Source organism: Pleurodeles waltl, chromosome 3_1 (genome assembly GCF_031143425.1).
Source record: "Pleurodeles waltl isolate 20211129_DDA chromosome 3_1, aPleWal1.hap1.20221129, whole genome shotgun sequence".
NCBI lineage: Eukaryota > Metazoa > Chordata > Amphibia > Caudata > Salamandridae > Pleurodeles > Pleurodeles waltl.
Window position 1 is genome coordinate 151,171,266 of NC_090440.1, and position 18,701 is coordinate 151,189,966.

The 18,701-nt window shown below is 47.3% G+C and overlaps 1 protein-coding gene across 15 annotated transcripts in view; it reads left to right on the top strand.

The window, feature by feature from the left end:
* The first annotated feature begins 2,997 nt into the window (after positions 1-2,997).
* TPM1 (tropomyosin 1) overlaps positions 2,998-18,701 on the top strand; it is a 33,027-nt gene continuing 17,323 nt past the window's right edge. For 2 of the 15 annotated variants that reach the window (XM_069221994.1, XM_069221993.1), the window contains exons 1-2: positions 3,116-3,343; positions 7,158-7,283. In XM_069221994.1, the coding sequence (XP_069078095.1) occupies positions 3,230-3,343; positions 7,158-7,283 (240 nt within the window). In that variant the 5' untranslated portion in view covers positions 3,116-3,229. Of the gene's footprint in view, positions 3,344-7,157; positions 7,284-7,452; positions 7,579-13,721; positions 14,241-18,701 lie in introns of those variants that run through there. The other 13 variants (XM_069221990.1, XM_069221989.1, XM_069221992.1 and 10 more) reach the window with 9 other exon arrangements.

Sequence of the window (18,701 nt, forward strand, 5' to 3'; positions counted from 1 at the left end):
CGGGGGGCAAATTTACTATTCCCACTGCAAACTTAACATTGGGAAAAGAGTTAGGCTGAGGAGGTGCACATTACTGTTCCTCCTCCAAACATAACAATATTGTGGAAAGTGTTTGTGTGGGGGGCGGGTGGGGGTCAAATTCTCTAATCCCACTCCAAATTCAACCACACTATGGAAAACGTTGGACTTTGGGGGAGAGGGGTTCCACTGAACAATCAAATTGCAATCTTTATCACAACCTACTTAAAAATAAAATATATTTTTAAAAACACTAAAACAAGCCAACTGTATTAAAATAAATAATCTTAAAAACACTTATACCTATTAACACATTACATAAAAAAATATTTAAAACATAAATGCAATGTGTTAATAGGTTAAAAAAAAAATGATATTTAAAAAAAAAAATTCTGACTTAATTGCGGAAAAATAATAAAGTAACTGATTTTTAATTTTGAGTTTGTTTTGTAATTATAGTTTGTTTTTATTGTTTTTTATTATTCATCTCTTTAAATGTTGAAATTAATTTTAAATATATGTATATATACATATATATATAATTATATATTAACAAAAATTAAATACACATAAAAATATAAAAAAACAAACATAATTTCAACATTGTATATTCATACAAAATAGAGAATAATTAAAAAATTATATAAAAGAACACTTCCCACCCGATCCCCCCTACAAACCCTATGCCCTGCTCCTTAATTAAAATTACAAAAATGATAAAAAATATTTTTAAAACATACACAGTAAATAACTTAAAACATAACAAAATAACCAATATTACATATATTGGTATGTAACAAATCATTACTCAATATATTATTTTTAAAAATATATTCTTACATACAATATAAGATACCACAATATAAAAGACATCACGCTATTACTGCAATGATATTAATGACTGCTGATATTTTTTTCAAACAATATTAAGGTCGTGCACTGCTGTATGACTTCCATTCTCAGGGTCCAACTGTAGGACTCATTTTGGAGGATGTTAGTATAGTACTCACATTCTGGGGACTTTTAGATAAAATTCTTTATTCTTCTATAATCATTTCAAGACTCCAGTTTTCTGGGCATTGTTCAACAATCCCGAGCAAGGTATAAATGTAAGACCTTATTCTCAGGCTGCAGTTTATGAGTACTGGTTTCCGTGTGTTTGAATAGCACAATTTCAGAACACTGTAAGGTCCTGCATCCTCCAGGTGATGTAACTCAGTGTATTGTAAGGCTAATTCTCAGGGACTTATTTAGCGAACTCTGGTGTGACTGCTTTAAAATACTCCATCCTTTGAGTTTGTAAGTGTTCCTCCCTGTGCTCATCCTGGCTGCAAGGTGTGAAAGACTGCCTTCACCCCCTCTGAGTGGTGCAGGACTCCAACCTTGGAGTGACTGAATGTGCCCTCCACTCTGGGCATTGTAACACTTGTTAGCAGTATATTATTTAAAGAATGTTATTACCACTCTATTGGAATACTCCATCCTTGCCATTTTGTAAGTGTCCACACTTTGGCACGAATGGGTAAAAGACCTTCCCCTTATGCCTGAAAGTGCTGCAAGGTCAACTTTCCGGTTGATGTGATCCATACTCTCGGGTACCTTGTGTGTCACCTCAGGGTTTGGCACATCCTGGCCTCTGGGTGCTCCGAGGCCCCTGCCTCAGAGTGTTGCAAGCCCTCCATCCTGAAACCGCTATAGGTCTCATTATCATGGTGCTGTAAAACTGGTTCTTGTTGAGTAGTAAGGTCCCGCTTTATCGGGGTGATAAAAGCACCCGAGTCTCAGGGCGTTGTAAAACCAACTCCCTTCATAATTATGCAGGGTCTCTGTTGTTGATATTATTCCAAAACCCTCGGGATGCTGCAAGATCTCATCCTATAGGTGAAAAATGTGTGTAACACACTCAGAGTACGGTAAGAGCTCAGCACTTGGGTTTTACAGTACGACAGCTGAAAATCTTATTCTCAGAGTATGTGCTTTAAATGGGCCGGTTCTGTCAGGTACGGAGAGGAAGAGTACCTGCGCGTGTCAGCAACTGATGATTAGCGGCACTCCTCAGAAGCAGGTAGGTACTGTGGTATAGGGTATCTGCACATCTATATTTTCATTGCAAGCCCTGGGTACGTTTTACAATTTGCATCGTCACTATTTGGCAGAGTCCATCCATAATGAGCTGCAAATTAGCACAACGCGCCTCCCCACCCTGCTAGAGAGCCCCGCCCCCACTGAGCTGCAAGGCACATTCTCGGGTTATTATTCAAAACTCCAGATCGCATTGTGTTTAAAGTCTAAAGTCTTAAGGGTAGAAAGCCCTTTCTCTGATGTAGACCTGCCCCTATGCTCTCTGTGAGTGCAATTTCCACTCGGGGTGATGTAGAACTACTGACTTAGAGATGCTGTGCGCGTCACTCTAAGGACCCTGCCAGCCCCGTTCTCAGGGCACTGTATGAGCCGCACCTTCAGGGCACTATAGGCACCATTCTCAGGACACAGTAACTTCCCTACCCCCGTCCGTAGGGGGGCCTTATATCCCCATCGCACCCTGTAAGGTGAGACCCGCCCCCGGGGTACGACAGCCAGATTCTCAGGGTGCTTAAACTCCATTTCCACGGTGACGTAAATGCCACGTTCGTGGTGTTGTAAACTCATCCACAGGGGACCTCGGGGGGGTGTAACTCTCACTCTAGGAACCCACATTTATTCCCAACGTGTACTAAGCCCCAATAGTTTATGCATTTTCCTAAGACCCACTCAGGTACCCTCAGGGTATGTAAGTCCCACCCTACAGGTCTGTGCGACACCCTGGGCTCCCCCCAAGTCCCACCCTCAGGGGCAGCTCTAGCAGAAGCACCACACACCACCCCCATCCCCCTCCAACCCGTCCCGACCGAAGTTTAGAAATAGCGGCCCCGGCCCCCTCCACTAGCCCTCGGCCCCATATATAGTCACATCCTCGGTCCAATGTTTGACGGCAGCGAATGGGCGTCGGGGGCCGACGGGCGGGGGGCGGCGGGTGCCTGGGCCAGGCCGGCGCTTCCAAAAAAGTCTAGCGCCCGCGGAATGCGCCTGCCCCCCCCCTGCCGCCGTACTTATAGTGAGGGAGGCCTGCCTGGCAGCCGCACTCCGCTCCCGCCTCCGCCGCAGCACCAGCCGCCACACCGCGCTCCGTTCACCGCTCACAGCCGCCCGCCCGGCCCGCACTCCCGCCGCCATGGACGCCATCAAGAAGAAGATGCAGATGCTCAAGCTCGACAAGGAAAATGCCATGGACCGGGCAGAGCAGGCGGAGGCCGACAAGAAGGGGGCAGAGGACAAGAGCAAGCAGGTCTGCACCCGCGTATCCCTCCGCCGCGGGCTGGAAGGGGCCGCTAGCCGGACCCAAGGAGAAATAGTGCGCCGGGCAGGGGGTCGCGGGGGAAACCCTGGGGGAGCCTGGCCGGGGCTGACAGACCACTTAAGGAAAAGTTAGGGGGCTCGCAGCCTCCGCCGGCTCGATCCAGTCACGAAGCATCCTTACTGCAGTTAAGCGCCCTAGCACCATGGTCAGGTCCCAAGACTTCTCTACGGGCTGCTTTTGTGGTCTGAACGGAGCCCAGCACCCAGGTTCTAAATAGTGGATTTTTGTCACTTTCCTGGTTCGATTTCTTCTTTTTTAATTATAAGTGGATCTAGGCACGTAGAATATTCTTTTTTGTCATTGTTTCCACGTGGTGCGTTTCTGGCGAGTTCTAAGAAGCGCAAAATATTGGGACACTCCAAAAGCCTTCGGTTTATGATTGAAGGGTAAAACAAAGTGTATATTCTGACATGCACTGCTCCAGTTTCTGGCTGTGCTTAGCTCCAGGAATGGAGAAGATACTCCAGTATGTTGATGTCGTGCCATCTGCGAGTAGTTATAGCAGTGGGCGGTGCGGATTGGGGATTCGTACACTTTAACGTGCCTGTGGTTAGCTGTGGAATCTATTAATTCGATATATTGGAATGTATCTGACTCACCCTGTGGAATGCAGACTGGTCAGTGAGATGTAGCCATCTCATCTTGTCTGTGGGAAGCTCTTATGGCGAAATATATTTCAGTTTGAGTGTAGTCTCCCTTTCAGGTCTCTGACTATCAGGGCCTAGCAGACATTCATCCTCCAAGAGTCCCCCACCGGCTTCCCCTCTTAAGGTAGAAAGGTGCCCCGTACATGAACGTGCCACCTTACATGGTTGTGCCCCTCCCTGTTCAGCTCCGGAGTGAGCGCCCGGGGTGAAACCATTAATTTCCCATAGAAGGCGTTATTCCGAGGGGCCCGTAGCAGAAAGGATATCGCAATACTGGTGTGTTACAGGGGCCCCCCGCCGCCTCAACAGAGTGCACTCTTTCTGAAAGTACATCTATTTTACAAGGGCCTGGGGTGGGACCTGGTTCTTGCCGCAAAAGAAAAGAAAGTTATCGAAATAGGACCCCGTTGTAGGAACTTTCGGTGTTCTTTGGGGGCTCCGCCCCCTCGTTTGTCGCTTTAGCTTAACCTTTTTGGGCACTTAAGGAGTTGTTGTTCGGCAGTAAAAGTATAATATCTATAGGGGAAGAAGGTATTCCCATGATCCAGATGTTAGGCTTGAGGAGTAGGGGGGGCGGCATCCCTGTGCGGGAAGCCCCAGCTGGGAGGAGGGGGGTCAAATGTGGGGAGAGCCGATGTATTTGAGGTAACGGGGAACCTGTGTATGCGAAGAAGGGGAACCCTCAGTGTGCTTGATGGTCTGTAGTGTCTAAGGAGAGTTCTTTGTGAGGAGGAAGATGAGCCATATGTGAGGAAGATGGGGGTCTGTGTTTGTGTCTGAAGAGGGTCCCGTGTGTGAGGGGAGAGTAGCCCTGTGTGGGAACTTCCGGATGGAGCGGGGGCGCTGCGAGGAACCGGCTGGACCTGTGATTGCGAGGTGTAGGGAGGGGGCAATGGCTTTGTGTTTGGGGTGAAGTGACTAATAAGAGAGGGGTCTTCTGTGTGGAGAGGGAGCCGCGTGTGAAAAAAGAGAAGGCGTGTCCATGAGTTCACCACGAGGTATGTGTAAGACATCGCCATATGGCACATACCCCTGTGATATGTATAACAGACAACACCTCAGAGCGGTTACTCTTGTGTTTGTGTAGGGGTGACTATAGTGTATAGTAACTATGGGTATGTGTAAGGGATCACCATAGTGTACAGCAGCTATAGGGTATGTGTAGGGGATCACCATGGGGTACTGTACCTATGGGATATGCGTAGGGGTCATTGTAGTGTACTATAACTATGGGGTATGTGTAGGAGAACACTAGGGGTATGTTTAAGGGATCGCCATAGTGTACTGTAACTATGGGGAATGTGTAGGGGGCGCCATAGTGTACTGTAACTATGGAGTATATGTAGGAGATCACTATAGGTATGTTTAAGGGGTTACCATATAGTACAGTAACTATAGGGGGTAGTTATTATCATAGAGTATAGTACCTATGGCGAGGTAGTAATTACCATAGAGTACAGTAACTATGGTGGTAGCTATAGATTGCAGTAACTATGAGGGACGTATGATCATAGAGTTCATGGACTCTTTGTGATATCATCACTATATCGCTATAGAGCATATTAACTCTATGGGGTTAGGTATAGCAAAATCATACATAGAGACTCTAGGGGGCAATTAGAGAGATTAATCATAGAGTAAAGTAACTGGGGTGACTGTTAGGCATATGTAGAGGAACGGCCTAGAGTATAGCGATTCTATAAGAATTATATAGGAACAATCAGAGAGTAAAGGAACTGTCTGGGCATGTGGAGGGAATCACCATAGAATGCAGTGGGTCTGTACGTGCTGCTTAGGGGACTCACCATTGAGGACAGCAGGTCCATGGCTTCATTCACCATCTGAGCCTACAGGCTCCGTGTAGAAAAACTCAATTGAGTTCAATGAGTCTATAGGTTCTGTACAGGAAAACTCAATTGAGACAGTGAGTCAGTAGGTTCTATAGAGGAAAGCTCCATCGAGGACAGCGAGTCCACGGGCTCGGTAGATACATTCTCTTTTGGGTGAGTAAATCCACAGACTGTGGCTAGGATAACTGCATTAATTAGAAGCATTCCCTGAGGGTTAGGCTGCATAAAGCTGGTATGTTTGAGTAAAGTTCTGCATCAGAGAGATGGCTTTGTCCTCATTCCGGTAGGCATCTTGTTTGTGAGACTGTGTGTTGTCCCTGGGCAGGGTTTCCCTCCACCCCTCACTTCTTTTTCTTGCGATACTATACAGTATGAGAGTGTGGGGGGTCTCACTGGTCATTGTGTGCCTGCAGACCATCCCTCGTTTGGCAGTGGTGATATGTGGCATGTGAGATTGGCCGTCTGGTTGCTTGTTTGCCTGTAGCTCTCACCTTTATAACTGTGATGATATGTAGTGTGTGAGGTTGCGCAGTGTGCACCTGTAGCAGTCACCACATTCTCCGGGCCTGTATTGTTATGCAGTACGTGAAATTGTGTTCTACCGATGCATTGTGCACCGTGGTTCTCCCCTCGTTCACCTGTGATGATGTGTACTGTGTGAGGATTGGGGATCTCCCTGTACAGGGTGTGCCTGCAGTTTTCCCCACATTCGCCAGGCCTAGTGAATTGTGGATTCTCTCTGTGCAGTGTTTGCCTGTAGCTCTCCATTCATTCACATTCACCTGTGATATAATGCAGTATGTGAAACTGTGATCTGACCATGCAATGCGGCCTGTACTTCACCCCTCATTCTCATGGCCTATGATGTTATGCAGTGTGCCAGGTCTGGGATGTGTCTGTGCTTTGCCGCCTGTAACCCCCCATTCGCCTGTGATGAGGTGTAGTGTGTGAGACTGGGGGTCCCTCTGTGCAGGGTCTGCCTGTAGTTGTCCCCACATTCTCATGGCCTGTGATGTTATGCAGTGTGTGAGGTCTGGGCTGTGTCTGTGCTTTGCAGCCTGTAACCCCCATTCGCCTGTGATGACGTGTAGTGTGTGAGACCGGGGGGCCTCTGTGCTGGGTCTGCCTGTAGTTCTCGCTCTTCGCCTGGCCTATGACGTTGTGCAGTGTGTCAGGTCTGGCCCGTGTCTGTGCACCGCAGTTCATGCTGAGCTCTCCTTTGCCTGTGATCCCATGTGATTGTAGTTAGAGGAGGAGATTGTGCAGCTGGAGAAGCAGCTGCGTGTCGCGGAGGACGAGCGGGACAGGGTGCTGGAAGAGCTGCACCAGTCCGAGGAGAGACTGCTCACCGCCGATGAGACGGCGTCTAAGGTATCCTTCCGCCAGTGCCACTCTCTAATGCTCTTCTTTTCTGTCTTTCTCTCCCTTCCTCTCTGTCTGTCCACCCTCTCCCTGTCTGTCTGCCTTTTTCTTCTGTCTCTGCACCCCACGCTGCCTCTGCTGCACCCCCCACCACCTTGCACCCCTCACCCGCCCCCAGCTGGATGACGAGCTGGTAGCCCTGCAGAAGAAGCTGAAGGGCACTGAAGATGAGCTGGACAAGTACTCTGAAGCCCTGAAGGACGCCCAGGAGAAGTTGGAACTGGCAGAGAAGAAGGCCGCAGACGTAAGTAGAGCACCCCATCCCCTGACACCCACCGCGAACACCGCTACTGCATGACCCCCGTAAGGGGGACTTGCACCTTTGCATGCCTCACATAGACACCAACATAGAACCCTTTACATGCATTGATAACCAACCTCTGTTTCAGGTATATGAAAAAAATGGCCAATTCTGGCTGGGAATGTATTATATTGGCATCGGATACCCATTCATCCAACACACACACAAACAGCTATGCATCAGTTGGTACAAACTACGGTAGCTTAGTGAGGACAATACTTGTCAGGTGATAACACACAGACAGCTATGCATCAGCTGGATCAAACTATGGTGGCTTAGTGAGGACAGTACTTGTCAGGTGATAACACACAGACAGCTATGCATCAGCTGGATCAAGCTACGGTGGCTTAGTGAGGACAATACTTGTCAGGTGATAACACACATACAGCAATGCTACAATGCTGGATCAAACTACGGTGGCTTAGTGAGGACAATACTTGTCAGATGATAGCACACATACATCTATGCATCAGCTGGATCAAACTACTGTGGCTTAGTGAGGGCAATACTTGTCAGGTGGTAACAGACACACAGGTCGTAACACACACATACAGCTATGCATCATGTAGTACAAATGACGGTAGCTTAGTGAGGACAATACTCTTCAGGTAGTAACACACACATACAGCTATGCATCGGGTAGTACAAACTATGGTGTCTTAGTGAGAGCAATACTTGTCAGGCGACATCCATGTCAGTTGTGTTGGCCTTAAATATGAGACTCCAGAGCCCTTCTTCATGACGTTGCCTCTTGGAGGCCAGAAGTCCATGCCTATAAAATGTGTGCTTGCCTCTGAGGCCTCTTTGCACTATATTAGCACACATCCAATAACATAATCGTCAATGGATAGCAGTGGTCACTTTATGCCCAATGAACTCGTGTCATTTTCAGTTGTAGTTAGCAACATAGCATCCCTTGTGCTGCCGACATCCCAGTGCCAGCCAACTGTCTGTCCTAGGGTTAATGTAGCGAAACGTGCAGTTAACACAGTCAATTGACTTATCAGAAAATTTCTATGGGCAGAATTGGGCCAGCATCCAACCCCAGCTCCAATGCATGCTTCTTCCTGTGGTCTGGGATGCCCACGACACTTAATTTGACGTAAAGTTCCATAATGCCCCTGATTGCAACAGACTCTGTTAGGGTGGAAGGAGGAATGGCTTAGTGGAGGAAGACTCCTAGCGTGATCCAGTGGCAGTCCCAAGGGTAGTATCTGAAAAAAGAGAGTGCAGAAACATACTGTGCAAGAATATAGCATTCAAAAGATAAACTACTAAAATGTCGGCCTTATACAAACATCTCCCTACAAAAATGGCCACCTGCCCTCAATCCACCATTAGGTATTTTCCCAAAATATACCAGGGCAGAACTTAAAATACAAAATTAGAATGGTGTAAACTCAGCATTTTGGCAGTTTATATATATATATATATATATATTTTAATATATATTTTTGCAATAGGTGTTTTATAGTCTGTTTTCGCATAGAATCGTAGCTGGTTTAGATTGGCACACTTTGTGATTTTACACACATCAACTAAGCCCCTGATCTCCCTGTCATACAAGTGCCAGTTTATACCCTGACCTGCAATGCCCTCCTTACCACACACCAGGTTACCTCTTCGCCCAAAAGGAGCTAGCTACACTCCTGTTTCTCCAAACACTGGAGGCGGCCAGGATGTGCAGGCTTGGGTCTGGCCACCACAGCGCCCCTCAGTGCTCAGCAGCTGATGCTGCTGGGGCACATGGTGGGTCAGACACACGCAGCAGGCCCCTGCAGACGGAGGGTGGCAGCTGTCATTCCATTGTGTATCTTGAGATGAGAGCTCGCCCCTGGCATCTGCCAAGGAGAAGAAAATAGAGCGACACTCAGAGCAAGGCGGAAGGTGACACCTGCTGGCTCTGCAGTCTGAGGAGACAGGCGAGGAGGCCGGGGATATATATAGTCTATAGCTTTATATGGTGCAGTCTGAGAGCTCCTTCCCTCCCGCATCACCCGGAGCACGACTTAAGTAAGAACTTTATTTCATCTTACGCAGAAATAGCTCTCACATTTTAGTCTCTAGGCCTCAATAAGAAACACGGGCCGCAAACACTGTCGTTCAGCCCTGAAATAAAATGACATTTCTGGTTATTTTATTTATCCCTGAATTTCAGCATCTGACGAATGTATGCGTTTTCTTAATGTTGGCAACTATAGAAAGCAGGAATCGGACAAACTAAATAGGCCCAAGATCAACGTTGTCAGTTGGAGAAGCTGAGTCGGGATTAAAACCCATGACTATTGGCTGCAGACAGCGAATGCGCCCCAGGCCCATATTCTGCACTTTCAGCTGCCATCTATCATACTTGTGTTGGAAGGCATCTGTTGACGGTGCTCCAAATGACCTGCTAAAAGACATAATGGGGAAAAAAGTATGCAAAACCTGTAATTGTAGGAAATCCTGCAGCGAAATGGAGACCGGCTCCTTGATGTCGGCTCCAAAAGGCAGTGGTGGTGTTTTGTTGAAATGGAATTCTTGAGCGCATGGCTGGCCTAAAAAAAAAACACCGGCTTCTTGGAATGCCCGGCCCATGTGTGTGCTGTGGGCAGGCTGCCCTCGGAGGTTTGTTTAACTTGATTAAGACGCTGCATATAGATCCTGGCCTAGATATTCCTTATAAGGAAATGTATGCGGCCTACTTAGACAGGGCCTCCCCGGTGGAAGGCAGGCGGCCCAAGACACGCAGGGCCTGGGCCCGTGTTGTGTTCTTCTGCGGGGTTTTGCAGCATGTCCGTATTTTAAATGAAGCGACATCGGGGATTGGCGGTCTGTATGCGCCAGTAAAAGGTGGCGATTGTTCTGAACCCACATTTCTCCCATAAAATCGTTTGCCTTTTTTGTGACTTTTCATGGCCTCCTTGCCGTTCCTGTTCTGCCATTGTGCCTGACTCTGCCCTGAAGGGGAGGGGGGCATGAATGAGCCATTGTATTGTCCCAACGCACAGTTTGTTCTGCTGGGGGGAATATTTGTAGGACGGAGGAATGCAGGGCCACCCATGCCAGGGAGCTCTCCCCCTTTAACCCAGGATCACATTACACCCCCCACCCCTTCCTGGATGGTGAAACCTGGCCAGAGCCGACTTCCTTTCCAGCTGGAAAGAGTGAGACATCCCAACCGAGGCAGGCTCTGGCGTCTCATGTGAACAAAGAGAAATAATATTGTGTGTCCTTAGCGTGCACTTTAACCCAAATACCTTTAATTGATTCGATTTAGATTCGGTTGTTGCCCAATCAAAATCGGCCTCGATGTTATCGACCCTATTAGAATGAAAGACTGGAAATTGAAAACAAGTATAAGCATTGTCTTTCAAAGTATTAAAGTTATATTGCGGACTGACGCAGGACAATCTAATAATTGTATGGCTACTTGTACTTGCATTATTAGTCCCTACGATAAGCCGTAGACTGGTGTACCTTTCAAGCCATAACGTCTGTGCGTCCTTGTTGCAAATACCGAGATCATGGCCTTCCTCGAGTGCCTGCGGCTCGTGTACTTTCAAGGGCCTGTACTGGCACTTCTCACCAGGATTATGATACTTTGTAGGTGACAGTACAGGCACTTTTCCTCCTGGTTGTGGCAGCACTTTCCATCAGGGTGATTATCGTTTTAAGTGATGGCACTGGCACTTTTTATCAGCCTTGTGATAATGTTCAGGAGACAACGCCGGCACTTCTCGTGAGAGGTAGGATCGCTGTATGCGACAGTACTGGCACTTTTCATCCTGGTTGTGATAATGTGTAGATGACAATACCAACACTTCTTATGAGAGCTAGGGTCGTTGTATGTGACAGTACTGGCACTTTTCATCATGGCTGTGCTTCGATAGGGGACAGTGCCGTGACTACTCAGCACTGTTACTCTTATGTTAATGGAACAAACAACACTCGCGGGTGTTTACACGACTGCTGTATGGTGAATGGACATAAACAACACTTCTCGTAGGCTGTATTTTAATAAGACAGTGCAGGCTCTATTCAGGCCTATATACGCCCAATATGGCAGTGCGTTCAGCTTTCGCTCGCATTGCTACACGTGAAACGGGACAGGACTGGCAAGGCTCAACAATCTTATGTTCTTTATTGTGACCCTACTCCCGAGCCACAGCAGCCACATTCCTTAGGCCATGTCAGCACATCTCAAATGCGGCTTTAAACTTCGATGTGGCAGAGCCGGGACTTCGTAGTAAAACTGTTATATGCTGATGGGACAGCGCCGACACCCCATAGCACCGCTCTTGTATTTAAGGTACTGCCATTTTTCGGACAAGCAGGCATCCGACTTTTTACTCAGAGGTGTGGCTTCAATAACAAGTAGCGTTCGTGACGCATCGCCTTAAAAAACCAGACGGCGATGATGTATTCCATTCAGAGGCTTATATTCACTCAGTTTTACTCCCTCCTCCCTAAACTCTAAATGGATTGCAATAAACCTTCGGTGACCTTTATTCAAACACGCGTGGTCAGCAGGTGGCGCTGCAACTCCTCCATTGCCGCTTCGAGGAACGCAATACTTCAAAGGGACAGTTCCCTTTTTTTAATTCTGTTTCTCTCGAGGCACCCCATAACAGTTGCCAAATAGTCCGGCTATCTTCGCTCTTTCAATTTTTGCCGTTTTATAATTTTTTAGACCTCTGGAATGTTTTTAAAATATTGTGTTCAAGTCCCCACAGATTAAAAATGTATCATTTTGCATTGTGTCGCAAACTGTTAGGATGCAAGACCCTAATGGGTGAGACGCACTCACACCCTGTGATGGAGACTTCTCAAAGGTTCGAACACAGTTGGTTTGCTCCTAGATGCAAAACTCACCTGCAAGTAATCTAATTCCTGACGCCCATTCTCATAATGAGGCTGTTCCCCAAGCAAAAAGCAAACTCTGCCTTTCTCTGCGTCCCAAAGTATGTGTCACGCTCCGTGAGTGAGACGTTAACCGAAGCTGCGAGACACCACACATTGATTGAGACCTTAAGTGTTTTTTGTAGGCAGGTGTCTCCTTCACAAATATGTTATTTCGGGATAGGATGAACATCACAGGATCAGGTCTTTGAAAAGGCGTTGTGTCACTTTCAAAAAGAACGTGAAAATATGCTGCGCACTTTAATTACAAAATATGATGTCCTTTAATAATACTGTGCAGTGGAGTCCAGGCACTCCACGTCATACTTTAAAGCTAAATAAATAAATCAAAACTTAAAGAAAGTATCTTGTAGGTCTCCACAAGGAAATGTTCACTTACAGAGTCCACTCAGCATTTTATTAAGTGGGTTCACGGGGCGTTGAGTCTTAGTGAGGTTCCTGATAACCTCAGGAGATATGGAGATCAGACAGGTGACTCACCTGGGGCCAAGGACATTCCAGTCCCACGTCTAGCTAGTGCTCACCAGTCTCAGCCCACGGGTACGAGTGGCGGCCATCTTGGAAGTGGAGATATTCATTCCAAGGCAAACCACACTATCCAGCTAATGTGAGGGAACTGCAACTTCCCCTTATGGCAGATAGTCACTGCTGGTCACTGGTATTTTAACCATTCATCTCCCCTAGCTGTTCGATGTCTGCAACAGCTTGCCAGAGCTGTGTGCATTTAAAGAATACACTAAGATTAAAGGGAAAAATGTATGGTCAACGTGGCTTCTCGACTTTACCAAAAAGCAAACCATGTTCAAGTGGCCGCCTTGTTTCTTGTTTGGTGAAGAGTGTACAGAGAAATCCACATCTTGTCAAATTTGTACTTTCTAAAAGCGTATTTTAATTTGGAGAAAACAGCACAGCTTTAGGTAGTCACTATTCACCAAAGATTATAAACCATTTCATTTTTTTTAATTCGGGTTTTGTATATTATACTCATTTAATAAAAAAAACGGATACTACTTTGTTGCTTTTAGAAACTTTTATCAGATTTCCTTGTACACCTTTAAGCATCAGGATGCCACCATACCATACCTAGCACCATTCCAACATGGCAGCCTGGCTCGAGCTATCGCGGCGCTGAGCCGCGGGCCTGGCTTTGCTGAGGTGAGTGGGCGCGCTAGTCTTTCTTCTCTGTCGCGACCCCGCCTACTCCAGGAATGCACATCCGTGTTACTCTGGGCAGCTAGGCGTGGCGCCCCATAAAGTGCCCGTAGCGTAGCCTCCCTGGGTTGGCTGTTCAGACGTCCGTGAGGTCAGAGGGCAGTGCGGATACCGTAGCGCGAGCGCGTCGAGATACCCGGAACCGCGCGTTACCTAGGTGCAACTCTTGCTGCTCGTCCCTTCTGTAACCCCTTGAAGCACGGTTTTCCGTGCCCCCTCTTCCTGCGCGAAGGTAGCTTGCCCGTTTTTCGTGCGGACCTGTCCAGGACGTTTCGTCTCTCGCCTCCCCTGGTGCAGACGCGGCCGGTGCATCCCCTTTACCTGCCCAGCTGAGCCCCCCTCGCTCCCCGGCCCGTAGCATGTCGGGGGGCACTTCCCTGGACGCGGTGCGCCGGAAGATCCGCGCCCTGCAGGAGCAGGCGGACAGCGCCGAGGAGAGGGCCGGCAGCCTTCAGCGGGAGCGGGACACCGAGAGGCAGCTGCGGGAGGCGGTAAGGCGCTAGGAAGCGGCGGGGGTTAAGGATGGGCACGAGAGGGTGGAGAGGATTTGGGTGGTGGTGTCGGGGTGCCATTCAAAGAGGGAGCTTCATCCTTGACATATGGTAATCTAGTGGGTATAAGGATAGGTCGTAGGGTGCACGCAAGCCCTGCTTGTTATCGGGTGTCTGCAAGGGTCAGAATGTAAGTCATTATGTATGAGGGAGTCATTGAGCCCATTTAATATTGGTAAGTGACCTCTCCCAAGTGCACAGTGAGGTGTAAACTAACGATTAGGTGACGTGCCTTCGGAGACAATTACTTGAGCAATTATATTTTTGCAAAGGCTTTAATTTATTAGATGGAGACGGTAACTTGGCGTGGTGGCAGGGCAGGCGTGAATATAATCGAAACTAGCCTGTGGCAGGACTTGTCACAGCTTTTCGTTGGGGCCGTTTAGAATGGCCATGGTGGGTTGTGCAGTGGCCACAAGGTTATTGGACCTGCTGCATTCTTTCGCCGACTTCTGTTTGCTCTGTTCGTGGACACTGGGTAGGCAGGATCAGAAAGTGACTACCACACAGGGTTGTGTGAGTTCGTTTGGGGTTCTTATAGCTCACACAAGGCTTATGTCATCTTTAGAACTTTTCCCCCAATAAGTGCATCTTGTGAATTCTATCTGGTGACTATGTAATGGTGGGCGTTTTCATAAGGCTTCACCTAAAGATGTGGTTTCACTGGAGTGAAGCAGTTGTGGACCTACTCACGTGAGTGTACCAGGTGTGCATTTGTAGCGGCCAGGCTAATTGTCGGAGTTCTTGTCACCAGTTTGTTAGGCAGTAAACCTGTTAATGTTTCTTGAACGTCCTCTCATTTATGGCCGTGTCTGATGCTTATGGTCGTGATTTTTAATAACCTCTTATCCTTTGCAGGGTATGCCTTCTGGTAGTGTTTTGTTTACCTAGCCGTTTTACCCTGTTCTCTTTTCACGTCCTTATTTAAGATTATTTTTTTTTTTTATTTATTTTTTTTAAATGTGGGTGGGAGTGGCCTTGACCTGAAATTCTTAGATGACGTGAGTTAACCAAAAGCAACAGTCCCACTGTTAAGAATGGGCCCCCAGCAGGATTCTCTTAACCGGAATCAGCTACCTTGTTTAGCCTAACGTTTGTAACAACTTAAGCGGGGGCAGACACCGCACCACTTGGTTAGTTGAAAATCCATTTTTATAGTACTTACGACCTCAGACAAGGCGTTGTGTAGCTGACGCTTCTTATCCGCGACGGTGGTCGTCGAATACCTGAGCATCGAAGGCCGGCACTTATCCCTGGGCAGGGTAGGGTACAAGCTCTGGTTGTTTGCACTAAGGGGGCGGCCGTAAGCTTCCGCCCTTCCCCCATCCAATCTCCTTGCCTTCTAGAAAGCCTCGAACAGGTTTACGTGCCGGCCCTCATGGAATGAACGTGACCTAAGCTACTTTTACACTTTTTTTTTTACTTTATTTTTTTATCCCTTCATAATGCATTTTCAGGCTCTCGGCAGTGCTTACCTTTTGGCGTCGGTTTTATCCCTGCTCCAGGCCGGTTGTGTATTGCACTAAAGACCCCCCTCTCACCAAAAAGATTTCCATACAGTTTTTGTTTCAGTTTTTTTTTTTTTATCACTTCGCCGCCGACCACTTTTGTAATATTTCTGGGTAAGGCACCTGTGGCATGTTTTTAATTCCCCGAGCGTTTGGCGTTTGTTTGGTTTAGCCTTCCACGCATTCACTGCCGAGTACCAGGCCCAGTTTGCTTCATAATAACTTTGACCCACTTTCTCTCATACACTGCAAGGTGTGCGTGTACTAGAATTATGGGACGTTCATTCCGGAATAACCATTGGGTGTCTCTGGTTTAGTGCACCAATTAATGCTGCTTATTTACCTGAGTTGTGCGCAGGCAGCACAAGTTGGCAGCTTCTAAGCATCAATCATCTGTGTAGGTATTAACAGTTGAACATGCCACAGCTGCACCTAGAAGGAAGGGAAACAAACCGCATACTGAAGCGGCAAGAAAACCATATGTGCATTATACATAAAGCATGCTTTGCATAGTTTATTTGAAGGCCATGTTCTGGAAGAATGTAAACTAAACAGTAGGTTTATACAAACTACAGTACCCTTTAGCTCTCTGTCTATACTTTTAGAGCCTGGTTATTCGTACAAGCAAAGCAACTGCTTTCTTGTACATAGGCTTTAATGGTGTGGGAGTGAATCTTTTTCAGTGTAACAGGAATTTGTTATCCACCAAGGATCCAATTAACGTCGCAGTAAAAGTGATAGGACGCTCATGATTTGGACTCAATTAAAACTTTTATGGTGCACGATTTTTCTATGTCGCACAGCTAGTGCGGACTTCAGTTGTGTGCAATGCATTACTCTGCAGTTCATGCTCATTGTGCGCAGTTCTGGTGGGGGAAGGGACATGTAAGGTTGCTAGTGCAGTGCCCTGAGTGTCGGGTGTCTTTAGTAGATGTATTTGTCCCCACTGTGCCAGTCCAGCTTTGTAGTCCATAGCAAACTCCAGTTGAGAGCCTTCCAGCTAAAGAACTACGCACAGCGTATTGGGGAATTGAATGCTTGCCACATTGACCACGAGGTTGAGAAATCTGGTACTCAGTTTAAGTTGCTAGATCCCTGGCATGCATTGCCAGTCAATAGATTGCCTCAGACTCTTCGAATCCTCCACCCTCCCCCGGGGGGGGGGGGCATGGTTTCTATTTGACGTTTTCAGGGTTGGTATGGTGCTCACTGAGCAGTCTACTGTTCAACGAGGGTCCTTGGTTTGTTTGCAGGGGCTGTTTTATGTTGAATAGCACTGATTCAGATGAGCTCTTATGTTGCAATAGGAACACTGTCTCCGTGATCTACCCTAACCCCATCGCACAGGGAAATGCCTCGTTTTTACCCTACATGTGGTTTTATTTTGTCAAGTATTCGTCAATGAGCGAAAGTCCTCGCATAGCGCACCCACTATCCACGTGTTTGCAGGTAGAGCCCCGTAAGCCCAGTCCCTGCGCCTGGAAGCGGAGTTATGAACGGCCGTTCACGAGAAGCCTGGTAGGGGCCGGGCAGTGCCATTCAATGTCAACACCTTTTCCTTCTCCTTGCCTTATAAGGCTGGAGGCTTGCTGCCGACTTCCCTCTCTGAGGGCAGCTGAGTAAGTTCCTGGTCATAAAACAGGAAATTATAACTTGACAAGTCGCCCTTCTGGTTTTTAGGTGTGCATCTCCTGCACCAGACATCTCTCCGCTCAAGTCCTATTGGGTCACTCAGCTAACATTACCTTCTTTGAAGGATGGAGCATGTCGGAATTGGTTTTGCCGAAAGCCATTTTTTTCTTCTTTAAAGGCAGCACGCTGTGATTAAAATGAATCGAGTTTTCTTTCCCCAAAGCAGTTTAGTTCAGCTAAACATCTGGCCTCAATCAAGCTCCAGAACCCTCAAATTCCATTCCTGCCCTTCTATTTATAAAGAAATGTGGCTGAACGCCTGAGAATTCCGTGCAGCGCATAATGTTTAATCTGCCCGAGATGTAGGGAGGCCTCTCGGGGTAAATTGGCTTTTTTTCGCTTATCACTTCAGTACACGTGCTCCCACATTTAGATTTTTCTGCTCCACGTAAACTAATGATACACCAGTAACCCAGCACTTTATTACAAATCGCTTTTATCTTCGCCAGGGTCTGAGTTGGGAGCTATTGAGTAAATTGCATGGGTTTTGTAACACAGATAAGCCGGACACTGTAGGAGCACGCTGGAGACTACAGGTTCTCTGCAGCCTCTTAATGAGAAACGGGTAGCACTGTTTACTAGTAGTTGAGGGTATAAAGCCCCACCAGGAGCGGGGGGGGGGGGCACACATCATGCTGGGCCACAACATTCACCGCCTCTTACCTGTCCTAGCCACCTAGCACCTAACATTGACTGCATTGTCAATGCAGTGTGTGCGCCTCTGGAACGGAGATCAGCCACCCTAATGTCAGTCTATGAGGAGTGTTTTATATATTGGGGCACGTAGAAGGGTGCGTTTATCACAAACTTTTCATACACATTTCGCTACTTAAAGAGCTATAACGGCCTATTGACTGTCACTTTTTATTTTCTCCAGAAAAACAAATATTTTTGTTGAGGAACTAATTTCCTTAACTCCAAAATGGCAGAGTCCTTTGGTGCACTTCTGAGGGTTGTCCGTGATAACATTGTGTATGAAAACGATCTGTAGTCTGCTACCCTGGTGCACCCTTTTGTGTAGCAAGTTTTAGCAGTCCCTCAAGACGTCAAAGCAGATGAGATGCATCAGCGGGCACACTGCAGTACGTGGTCGTGTACGAGGTACAGACCTTGATTTGTGCACTCTGAATTGTAGTGCCAGGGCTGGCCTGTTCATGAACAGCCCTGAATGAGAACTAATCATCTGCATGATGATGGGCTG